Here is a 12,513-nt window from a genome sequence, read left to right as displayed (position 1 = left end):
AAAATGAATCCGGAACTTTTCGAATTTTCGGAAACTTGGTGTACGAGAATTTAAAAAAAATGAATCCAGAATTTTTTGAATTTTTGGAAACTTTGGTATGGGAATTTTAAAAAAGGATTCTGGAATTTTTTGAATTTTCGGAAACTTGGTGTTCGGGAATTTTTAAAAAATGAATCCGGAACTTTTCGAATTTTTAGAAACTTGGGTATGAGAATTTTTAAAAAAATGAATCCGGAATTTTTTGAATTTTTGGGAAACTTGTAAGATTTTGGAAATGTTAAGTTGAGAATTTGGAAAATTGGAAATGTGGGAAATGATATTTCAAAAGTTAAGTTGCATGTGGAAAATTGGAAATGTGGGAAATGATATTTTAAAAGTTAAGTTGCATGGGGGTTGTGCATGTGAGGTATATGAGCTGAATGAGAGAGGTGTACGTATGAGAGGAGTTGTGGTGAGATGTATTTGGTGCTATTTGGAGACCTTAAGCTTCATGTGAACTGTGGAGTGGCTTTAAGCCATATGTGGATTGCATTTGGTGGCCGTTTGGAGACCTTGGGCTGCATATGGGCAGTGGGGTGTTTCTAAGCTGCATGTGGGCTGCATATGGAGGCTTTAGGCTATGTGTGTGGGCTGTAGGTGAGGGTGTGGAAGTCGTGAATGCATGTGAGGATGAGGTGCGACCTATACGGGTGGTCATGGTAGGGTGCGGGGTTGTATGTGGTAGTGTGGGTTGCACAATGGGTGAGTTGTGGGCTGTATGGGAGATGAGTTTCATGAAGACTGAACAGTGGAGGAGGTAGAGAGAGAAATAGGTTTGGTGGGTATGGAAGATGAAAAAATGGATATGGTGGTGTGAAGGAGCTGTGAGGTTGCATGAGCTGCATGGTGATGGTATGGATGAGTTGTGAAGGTCATGGGTAGCTTGTGATGAGCTATGGGTGGTGGGGTGGCTGTCATGAGCTTTATGGTGGACTGTGGGTGCGTGAGGACTGCATGTGGAGAGTGTGCAGTGGCTGTGAGAGTTGTGGTGAGGTGTAGGTGATCCGTGGAGGTCATGGCCTACATAAAGGGGGTGTGGGTGATCCATGGAGGTTGTGGTGAGGTAGGGGATGGCCGTGAGGATGCATGGACTACATGGTGATGATGTGGGACGTGGGATGGCTATATGCTGGTCGTGGGGTGCATATGAGGATGGTGTGGTGAGTGTGAGAATGTGCGGGCTGCATGAGTGGCTGTGCGGGCGAGTTGTAGGTGAGCATGCGGGCTGTAGTGATGATTGTGTGGTGAAGGTGGAGGCAGTAGAGCCATGGAAGGAACAAAAGCCCTGAACACATAGCTTCCTTCTCATGAAGGCAAAACGGTTCCTACTGGATAGTAAAAAAAAGAAATGGAAAAACCCCTTCTTGGCATTCTTAGCACAACATCGATAGTGATCAAAATGGCACAATAATAAAAAAACGAAGTCCACCCAAAACTATAATCTTCCAACACAGTCTCTGGGACCAATAACACATTTCTCTGAGACACCTCTCTCCCTAATCCCATGCTCAAGAAAATGCAAACATTGGGAATCGAGAGAAAACAATAAAAAAATAGTACAAAAGTAGGAAGCAAAATGAATAAGAAAAACCATGTTTCATCATGCTTCAATGAATGGGCTTAGATGTTGGTGAGTAAGAAAATTTTCCAAACACCATAGAGAGGTTAAAACTAAGTTGGATCATTCTTGAACATGAGCAGAGAAGCAATGGTTAGTCACTATAAAGAAACCATGAAGCATCCAAAATCAACAGCAACATGTGACCTCTAATGGCCACCCCAATCATACAAACAAATATTAGTAATATTAAATAAAGGAAACGTAGAAAGGAGTAGAGATTTTCACACTGAGTAACTTACCTCTAAGTTGATGTAGACCGACGTATATTTCTCAAGAATCCCAAAACTAGTGAGCTTTCCTCTTCTTCAAACCTCCCATTTCTTCTCTCCCTCTTTTCCCTTTTTTCTCTTTTTTCTTCTTCGTTTCTTTTCCAGTCCCCAGACTCTTCTTTTGCATCCCAAAACGTCTCATCTCCCTTTTTGAAAAAATCTCCATCTCTTTCCCATGCCGAGAAGACCCCTCGGAAACCTCCCTTTCTCTCTTTTCAACATTCCTTCTTCCACTCATTATTTTTCTTTCCAAAAGAAACAGCCTCTTTTCTCATGCATTCTCATTAGACTTCCTTGGTATCAATTTTCATTTTTAATTTTTCCATCAAATATCTCTTTTTTTTTCCTTCCTATGCAGTCCATCGACTCTCCTTTTCTATTTTTTTTTTTAAAAAGTAAATAAAGCTTTTATACAAAGTGAAAATAAAATGACATAGTAAAAGCATAATATAAATAAATAATAATGATAATAAGAATAACAAAGATAATGATAAAAAATAATAATAATGATTATAATAATAATAAGAATAATAATAATATTGATAATAATAGAAAAAACTAATAATACTAGTACTAATAATAATAATAATATAATATCTCCAATCACCTGCAATTTTCTGAAAATAAATAAGTGGATGAATAAATAAATAAAGTAGGAAAAATAAATAAATACCACGCGCACATAACAATAATCTAAATATTAAACTAAAACACAAATAAAAAATAAAAAAATAAATAAAATATCAAGCTGATACAATTAAACATCGAAAATTCCTCTTGAGTAATCTAAATAAAAAGATCAAGCTAAAAACTCACCGAATCTAAAAAAATCCATCAATCAAGAATTTAATCATAGGGAATTAAGCCCATAAAAAATATCTAAGTGATTTAGGTGTTTTAAGTGGAAACTAAATCAAGGAGGTGTCCAAGTGATTGAAGAAAATGTGCTAAGTGACCTAGGAGTATACCTACTGGGCAAGGTGTATCCAAATGGGCATATGGTGCCAAGAATGCCAAAAACCAACTGGTCGAGCCAGTTGAGAAAAATTCTCAAATTTTAACAGAATATCCCTCGAGGAATAAGGAATTCAACAAAACAAACGATGTGCAATTCCCAGCTCGGATGAGGGAGAAATGACTAAAACAAGCCAGAGTGCTGCCGACTTGGATGAACTTCAGCGAGCTTTTCTGAACTGAATTCCTTATAGACACCCTAACTCCTGACCTGTAGCATGATATGAACCAATGAATTGGCCACAACGACATTTCATAATGGACCAAACGCTCTCACTAAATCGAACCATAAATGAACTCATGTGAGGTCCGAAAACCGATTAAGCCCAATAAGGGCTCCATGGTTGTGACATGCAGAAATTGGATGCGGATGACACCCCTAAGATACATGCAAGTGGCAAGTGACAAAATTGAGGGTCTACACAGGGCTATAGAAAAGAAAAGGCTATAACATACCACGTGAGGCTCGATGGGCTAGCAACGGTCTAATATATAAATAAGGATGATAAAGTGTAAGGCTAACCGAAATGATGGCCACCGATCCTGCGACCATAGTCTCAAACGTAATACTTCTTCAGTTGGTCCACATTGGTAGGCTCTGAAAATTGATTTCCATCTAAGTCAGTCAACCATGTAGTCCCTTCTGAAGTCAACTCTCGAATAACATAAGGCTCACTCCAACTAGGTTTGAACTTCCCTCTAGGGTCTCCAACTAAGCCTTTGAGAATCCTCAAAACCAAATCTCCTTTCTGTAATGGTCTAGGCTTAACCCGTTTCCTGAAGGCACGGGTCATTTTTCTTTGGTATGCCTGAACATGATCTGCTGCTCTCAATCTCTTTTCATCTAAAAGGTTAACCTGATTAAATCTAGTCTAAGCTCACTTTGTCTCATAAATCTGTTGCTCAAGAGCTACTCTCATTGAACCCATCTTCGTTTCAACTAGCAAAACAACTTCTATACCATACATTAGAGAATAAGGTGTAGCTCTGTAGAGGTGCGAAAAGAGGTACAGTATGCCCACAATGCAAAAGAGAGTTTCTCTAACCAATCTCGAAAAGTTTCAACCATCTTCCTCAAAATCTTCTTAATGTTCTTATTTGTGGCCTCTACTGCCCCATTAGTCTGTGGCCTGTATGCAGAAGATCTATGATGTTGGATGTCATACTTCTGCAACAAAGTGTTAACCTCAACTTGAAAGTGTACCCCTCTGTCGGAAATCAACTCATGTGGCAACTCATAACAACAGATGATGTGTGATATAATGAAACTGGCAACTCTAGCAGATGTCAACCTTGCATATGATGCAGCTTCCACCCACTTGGTGAAATAATCTATGGCAACTAGGATAAACTCATGACCATTGGAAGATTTAAGTGAAATCTTCCTAATAATATCAATACCCCATACTGAAAATGGCCATGGCAAGGTCAAAGTGTGTAACTCTGATGACGGTGCATGAATGAGATCACCATGAATCTGGCATTGTGGGTGTCTCTGAACAAACTTACAACAATCTGTCTCCATAGTCAACCAGAAGTAACATGTCCTCATAATCTTACTGACCAGCATGTGTCCTCCCATGTGTGGACCATAAACTCCCACATGAACCTTTCTCATCACTCAATCTGCAGAGGCTTGATCTAAACATAATAAAAGCATAATACCAGTCAATCACCTATATAGAGTATCTCCACAAATCACAAATCTAGTGGCCAACTGCCTCAATGCCCTCCGATCCTTGGCTGTGGCAACCTCTGGGTATGTGTTAGATCTAAGAAGCTGATAAATGTCATGATACCAAGGTAGATCATCCTGAACCTTTGTCTCTCCAATCAAACAATAGTAAACAGGTGCAAACCTCGACTCAATCAGCAATGGACGTATAACCACAACAGTCGGAATGTCTACAGAAGAAGCTAAGGTAGCTAAGACATCAACAAATTGGTTTTGCACTCTAGGTAGATGTGTGTATCTCAAGTCATCAAATCTTCCAACTAGTAACTCTAAATAAGCATGATATGACCTAAGCTTTACGTCCCTAGTCCTCCAATCACCCTGAATATGTCTGAGTACCAAATTGGAGTCACCGAATACCTCAATCTGTCTAATGCCCATCTCCAATGTAGTCTCTAGACCAAGGATACAAGCTTCATACTCAACTATGTTGTTCATAGCGGGATGTCAATCAGAGAACACCAAACGAACTGACCTTGGAATATGATCACCCTGGGGGAATATCAGCAAAACGCCTATCCCAAACCCTGATTGGGTAACTACACCATCAAAGTACATACACCAACTTGAGAAGCTAGTCATAACAATGAACTCCTCATCTGGGAAATCATCATCAACTAGTCTACCCTCAGATATCGGTAATGAGGCTAAGTGATCGGCAACAATGCTTCCCTTAATAGACTTTTGAGAAACATACTGAATATCAAACTCTGTCAAAAGTACGAGCCATCTCATCAATCTACCAGTCAATGCGGGTTTGTCAAACAAATACCTCAACGGATCTAGTTGAGAAATCAAACACACTGAATACTCGGTCATGTAATGCCTCAATCTCCTGGTGGCCTAAACTAACGCTAAGTAGAGGTACTCAATCATAACATATCTCATCTCATACTCCAGCATCCTCTTACTCAGATAGTAAATAGCTCGCTCGCTCGCTGAATCATCAAGCTCAGCTAGCATACATCCCAAGGTCATGTCTGAAACTGACAAATATAAAAGAAGTGGACGTCCCAACATAGGAGGCACTAAAATAGGAGGAGAAAACAAGTACTCCTTGATATTCTCAAATTCAATCTAGCAATCATCATTCCAAACTGTTGGTCGATTCTTTCTCAAAAGACGAAAAATGGGCTCCATATGTTTGTCAATCTGGCTATGAAACGATTGATGTACTGTAACCTGCCCAAAAAACCTTTGATCTCTTTTTCAGTCCTCGACACAGGCATGCCAAATATGACTTTGATCTTATCTAGGTCAACCTCTATACCCCGCTCACTGACCATATGCCCCAATAATTTCCCAGAAGTCACTTGAAAAGTGCATTTCTTGGGGTTTAACCTCAACCTAAATTTCCAAATCCTCTCAAAGAATCACTCTAGAGCCGCTAGGTGATCTGCTCTACCTCGAGATTTCACAATCATATCATCCACATAAACTTCCACATCTTTATGCATCATGTCATGAAACAAAGAGCTAGCGACTCTTTGATAAGTATCACTTGCATTCTTCAACCTAAATGACATAACTTTGTAACAGTAGGTACCCCACTCGGTAATGAAGATTGTCTTCTCCATATCCTCTAAGGCCATCAAAATCTGATTATACCCCGAAAATCCATCCATGAAAGACAACATCGAATGGCCCGCACTGCTATCAACCAGTAAATCAATATGTGGGAGAGGAAAGTCATCCTTAGGGTTGACTTTATTAAGGTCTTTGAAATTAACACAAACTTTAACTTTGCCATCATTTTTGGGAACATGGATGACATTAGCCAACCATTCTGTATACTCAACCACTGATATAAATCCAACATTGAGTTGTTTCTGAATTTCCTCTTTCACTTGTAGACTCCAACGTGGGTGCAATCGCCTTAATTTCTACTTAACTGGTCTGACATGTGGTAAAATAGGCAAATGGTTCTAGACTATAGAGGGATTAAGACTCGGCATGTCCTCATAAGACCATGCAAAAACATCCAAGTATGACTTGAGTAAATGAATAAGTCCATCATTCTCATCTGTAGACAGGGGTGAACCAATCTTCAACTCTCTAGGCTGATCCTCTATGCCAAAATCAACAGTCTCAACATCCCCTATAGCAGGTGAAACTCTCTCATCTATGAGATCTGAGCCATGATCAAAAGAGTCTCTATCTGAATCAGGTTGTGCGATCTCATCATCTATATCAAGTATCTGTGGAGTGAGTGAGTAGGGTGCAGATATACAAATACTATCACAAGAGACAGACACATACTAAAAAACACTCAAATCCATAGATGTGGAATCATAAACATTGTCAGGACGAGAAATAAATATCGATAAAATGTCAAATGAGAGAGGTGGGTCCACAAAGTCGGACGCTTCCTCAATAGAGCTAAAAGTGTCCTCAAACAAATCATCACCAACTGCGACATCCTCCATAAGCTCTAGAGCAAGGATTGTCCGGATCTCCTCAGCAACCTCGATAGCAGACAACCCGAATAGGTTGAATGGTGAAGCAGACTCAGACTGAACCCTTTTGACGATCTGACTCACACTCGTCATATCCATCTCATCCTGATACTCATCACGAGGAACAACTCCATCAATTAGCCTAATAGGCTCAACATCTACTCCACAATCAATAGTCTCCTTTAGAAAGCACAAAGATAAGAAGCTGGCTCAATCTACTGACGAAAGAGCAATCATCACTGAAATTGGTGTGCCAGAAGTCTCATCTCCTAACTGCAAATGGTGAAACTGATGTTGAAGCTCATCCACTTTCTCTATATCAGTCACAACGCCAAAATCTCCCACATATGGATGAACCTCTGATCCTCTAATGAAGTAGTTTGCCAAACTCATCCTATAAGGATGACTAGGATAATCGAATGGTGTGCAAGCCAAGCGGACTCTCATTCTCTCTTTGTGCAGTCATGCCATCTATCTATAGTCAGCCTCTATAGGAATAAACCCAAGCCTAAATGGTGTATCATGATCGATAGTAGCCACAAAATCCATGGGTCCGTGCTGACGTCGTCTCAACCCCAATTTAGACATAAAAGGCATACCCTTCATCATGTCGAGTACCACTGTACTGTTGTGCTTATCAAATGACATAGCTATGAAATCTCTGCAGAAGTCCTCAACCTCAAGAGTCTGCACTTCATCAAATGTAAACCAGGTCAGAAATAGGTTATCCTCACTATGATTGATCTGAAGTACCGGCTTGGAAGAGGCAAACATATCTCTAGGAGACTATACTATGATGTACTGCCTGTCATGTATAAACTTCACATTCTAATTAAGGGAAGATGGAATAGCCCCGACACTATGAATCCATGGTCGACCCAGAAGCAAGTTAAAGGATGTGTGAATCCTCAAAACTTGGAATAGTATGGGGAATATAACCTGACCAATCAACAACTCTATCATCAAAGTAACCATGACCTCCCTCTTAGTACTGTCATATGCTCTGACCGTCAGTGTAGAGGGACCAAAGACTTAAGGTGCATAACCAAGGGTAATAGCAGTAGCCAATGGGCAGACGTTCAAGGTCGAGCCATTGTCCAACATGATGGATGGAACTCTGTGGCTTGAACAACCAACTATAATATATAGAGGGAGTGTATGGTCTGAACCCTCTGGTGAAAAGTCATCATCTGAAAACATAATACATGTGGCCCTATCGGCCGTCATCATATGAATCAACCCCTCCGTGGTAATGGTGGTCTCCACACGGATCTGGCTCAAAGCCCGAATCAATGCATCTCTATGAGTATTAGAAGATGCTAGCAAACTCCAAATAGATATGCGGACTTGTGTACTTTGTAACTACCTTAGTAGCTCATCATCCTCTCTCCTGACCTCCTCATGAGAAACTGCACCATCAAATGGTCTAGCTACTAGAGGTGGGGGCTGAGCTACTTTCCCGCTGTGGGTCACAATCTGTACATCTCTCCCCTCTGAATCATTATCATCTAGTCGCAAGATAAATGAGACTGATGGGCCCTGATGTGCCGTAGCCAAAGGTGCAGTAGGGGTCAACTCAAATGGTACCCAATCTGAAATCAAACTGAATAGAGTAGAAGTCTGAGAACCCACTGTGTCAACCTCATAACCATCATCCAAAACAATTGACTTTGGCAATCCATCATCCCAACTCATCATGTGTATGTTGTCATCCTCTATAAAATCTATGCGATGGATACCGCCCGGGGGTGGTGGCACTGCATGCATATTGTGAGTCGGTAGAAGGTTCGTGGTTACACTTGACTGCCTCAAGTTAACCAGACCTTGATCTATAAAGTCTTGTATAGCATGTCTCAAGGTGGAGCAATGATTCGTGTCATGCCCTAGACCTTGATGGTAGGAACAATGCATATCCATCCTGAAGCGCGGTGGCACAGGCTAGGGTACAGGCCTAGGAGCCAATTGAGTCAACAAACCACCCTCCATGAACTTTTGGAAAGCTCGACTCAAAGGCATACCTAGCTGGGAGAACTGTCCTGTCAGCCTCTATGCAAAAGGAATAGTAGTCTATGGGGCTCGAGGCCGAGTGTATAAAGTAGGAGGTCTCTTTGAGACATGTGCAACAAAAATAAGCTCTGGGGTCGAGTGCAAGTATGTAGGAGCCATGGGCCTGGCCGGTCTATACTAAACATAACGCTGTGGGTAATAGGCTCTTGAAGTCTACCCAAATGTCTGATAGCACCTAGGAGATCTCGATCCTATTGAACTGATAGTACCCACATCTTCTGGTCTCTATCCTCCTGAGGGCTTCTTCCCCTTTGAGTCAGAAGGGGAAGACTCGGGCCACAATCCTTTAGCAATGCCCTCCTCTATACCATACAGAGCCTGTACCAAGGATCCAAAATCCATATGAGGAAATCCCATCAAATGTTTGGCAAATCTAGGCTGTAAGCTCTTTAAAATCATACTAATATGGTCATTCTCTAAAGGACGATCAATAATCTGTGTAATCTTCTTCCTCCATCGGGAAATAAACGAAGTCACCGACTCCTTTGGTCCTTGTCTTAAAGTCTCTAGCTCTCTTCTCGAGATGTCAATGACAGTATTAAACGCAAACTGTCTAAAAAACTCTTAGGCCAAATCATCCCAAGTCCTACGGTGTGAGACATCTAAGGAAGCAAACCAACGTTATGCTGTACCACTTAAGGACATGGGGAAAAACATGATCAAGTAGGCCTCATCCAACTCATGGGCCCTCATCACACTACTGTATAGCCTTAAATGAATCTTAGGGCAACCTATGCTCATATACCTCTCAATCTCTGGCATCTTAAACTGGGCCGGTAAACTGGCCACCGATGCTCCATCAAAATCATCCCAACTGATAGCTCCATCTGAAACCCTCATATGTCTCATCCTCTGCTCGAGTTTATCCATACGAGCATGTGCATCCTCTAAGGCTGGAATGGGCACTACAACAGGAAGTGGAGTAACATCAGTCTGACTATGCAAAACATACGGTGCAGGGTATGGAGCCAACTGATTGAGTGGAGGTGGTGATGGTACAGTAGGGTAATACTGTATGCTATCCTGAGGCGGAATCTGTTGGGTCTGCTGCCCATCTATCCTCTGGTCGAGGTTGGCTATAGCCTCTTGAATCGAAGCCATGGCCGCGGCAAACTGGTCAACAATGACTACTATGAGTCCATATCTCTTTGATATACTCTTTGGTCTAGATGATCTGATGCTCTAGTCAATCTGCCTCTAACTCTAGTCCACGAAGGTGAATCCAGATTTGGCACGAAAATACTCCTATAAACATGGAAACACTGGGTGAGACGCTATACAGGAGTAGCTTTGTAGAAACCGACTAAAAGGTAATCAAGCATACAACCCATGTATACTCAAACTGATACTTGTATCTGATCATACCAAAATGAGACTATGAAGAGGGTAACTGAACCCACTGTAACTTAGGCAGCTCTGAAGGTCCACAGATGTACTCACATGTAAGAATGAAATCCTAATTGGGTCTAGGCTAACCTACAAGGTTGAGATGACTCCATAAAATAAAATGGGTGGGTTAAAGGATCCCTAGTAGAAGTAATCGTACCCTCTGGCGGTATGCAACCCTCTGCATACCTCCAAGGAAACTGGGTGCTTCCATGCAAGGTGGTCATCACCTCCACACATGCACTTCCTCGCGTTCCCAAGGGGTTTCTTAATGGCAAAGGCTCTCTCATCTCTCAATGCTCAGGGATATGCTAAAGTGCATAGTGAAGGATGTGGGTGCATTCGAAAAACCTAAGATCTAAAGTGAGAAGTTAAACAGAGACAAGCAATCATACAATCATGCAGGAGCAAGGGTTTTCATGCAACAAGCAGTCATACCAAGCAGGTAGGTATCATACAAACAAAGTCCTATCTAGCATATGTGAGAGTGAATCATGCTGAAGTGAGCAAACAATCAAGTGATCATTCAAGGTAATCAAACATGTTAAGATAGCAACCCAAACAAGCAAGCAGATCAGATCACCTTGTCTTAATAAGAAGGTACCCTCTAATCGACCAATTAAAAGCCATTTTTTCCTCAACTAGTGTTCAAGCTTGATCCTCAAATCCCCAGTGGAGTCGCTAATTTGTGGACTCGCATCTTTCACATGCGTCCCCACTCAATCGACGAGGCTCACTTTTTATTTTGGTGAAAAATTAGTTTCGAAAAAGTCGGAGTCACCATTTATTTTATTTTATTTTATTTTAAAAGGGCAAATAAAACAAGAAAGAAACCCTAAAGAAGTGACTCCATAGTTTTTGGAAAAGCATGTCTTTGAAAAACCCAGTCTAAGTCTGGGGATCAAGTTACCTATTGGGAAGGTACCTCTAAAATGTAGCACCCTTCTAAGCCCTACAAAGGTCTCTACTGGTAAGTTGAGGGAAATGTGACAATTAATTGAAGATAACTAGGTAGACTAAGGTGATTTAAAAAAAAATAGCATGCCAAACAAGATCAAATCATAATAAATGAGAATTAGGATGCATACTCGAACTGCTTCTCAAGCGCTATCATAAAACATCAGAGTTAATATAGAAATATAACATACAATATGTATTTAATTATAGCGAATCAAGCATACATCTAAGCACCTAAGGATCACATCAAGCATAAATAAAGCTCACAACAACATGCATGTTCATGGAATCCCGAAAAGTAGTGATAGAGAGCATACTTGGATAACATGCATAATTTATAAGATTCCTAAAAAAAAAGGCTAGAGTGGTTAGGACAAGTATATATTATATAACACCTTTATTATGTCTAATATACAGTGCCAAAGCCAAAATCGAGCTAAGATAAATCAAATGACTCCAAAAATAATAACAATTCAAGCAAGTATTGAGTCATTAACATGCATATAGTAAAGGGAGCATCACAAAAATAATTTCTAAAAAATGACTTGGAGTGGAATTTAATCACAAAAAAATTCTGGAAACAACTCCTACACATCTAGAACAAGATACCAAAATCCAAACACTCATTCAAATGTCAAATTGTAGCAAAGACACCCAAAAGTTTCAAAAGGTCTAGATTAGGTAAAAAAAATAATGGCATGCATAAACAATTTTTTTTTGAATAATAATACATCACATAAAATCGTACAAAAAATCACATACATTGTTCAAGGTGTCTATATAACTGGGAAAAATAAATTCAAGGTCGGATAGTACTAAAAAATATTTTTAAAATGCTCCAACTAATTAGATATCAAGATTCAATCATGCACCGTAGGTACGAATTTAAAAAATCATATCTCCCTCAAAAAGGCACATTTTTAAATATTTTATATATCTAATATCAATTTCAAGAACCCTAGAATTAAG

General features: G+C 40.3%; 1 protein-coding gene across 1 annotated transcript; it reads right to left on the bottom strand.

Moving 5' to 3' along the window:
• Positions 1 to 4,615: 4,615 nt before the first annotated feature.
• Positions 4,616 to 5,116, bottom strand: LOC117925409. The gene has a single exon (XM_034844410.1). It carries the CDS (start codon positions 5,114 to 5,116, stop codon positions 4,616 to 4,618), a length of 501 nt encoding a protein of 166 aa, XP_034700301.1.
• Between the last annotated feature and the right edge of the window lie 7,397 nt (positions 5,117 to 12,513).

The sequence above is a fragment of the Vitis riparia genome, chromosome 11, assembly GCF_004353265.1.
Source record: "Vitis riparia cultivar Riparia Gloire de Montpellier isolate 1030 chromosome 11, EGFV_Vit.rip_1.0, whole genome shotgun sequence".
Taxonomy (NCBI): Eukaryota; Viridiplantae; Streptophyta; class Magnoliopsida; order Vitales; family Vitaceae; genus Vitis; species Vitis riparia.
This window is presented reverse-complemented; position numbering and strand designations above follow the sequence as displayed.

Coding starts and splice junctions, on each gene's coding strand:
- LOC117925409 (XM_034844410.1), bottom strand. CDS start 5,116: ATGAACAACATAGTTGAGTATGAAGCTTGTATCCTTGGTCTAGAGACT.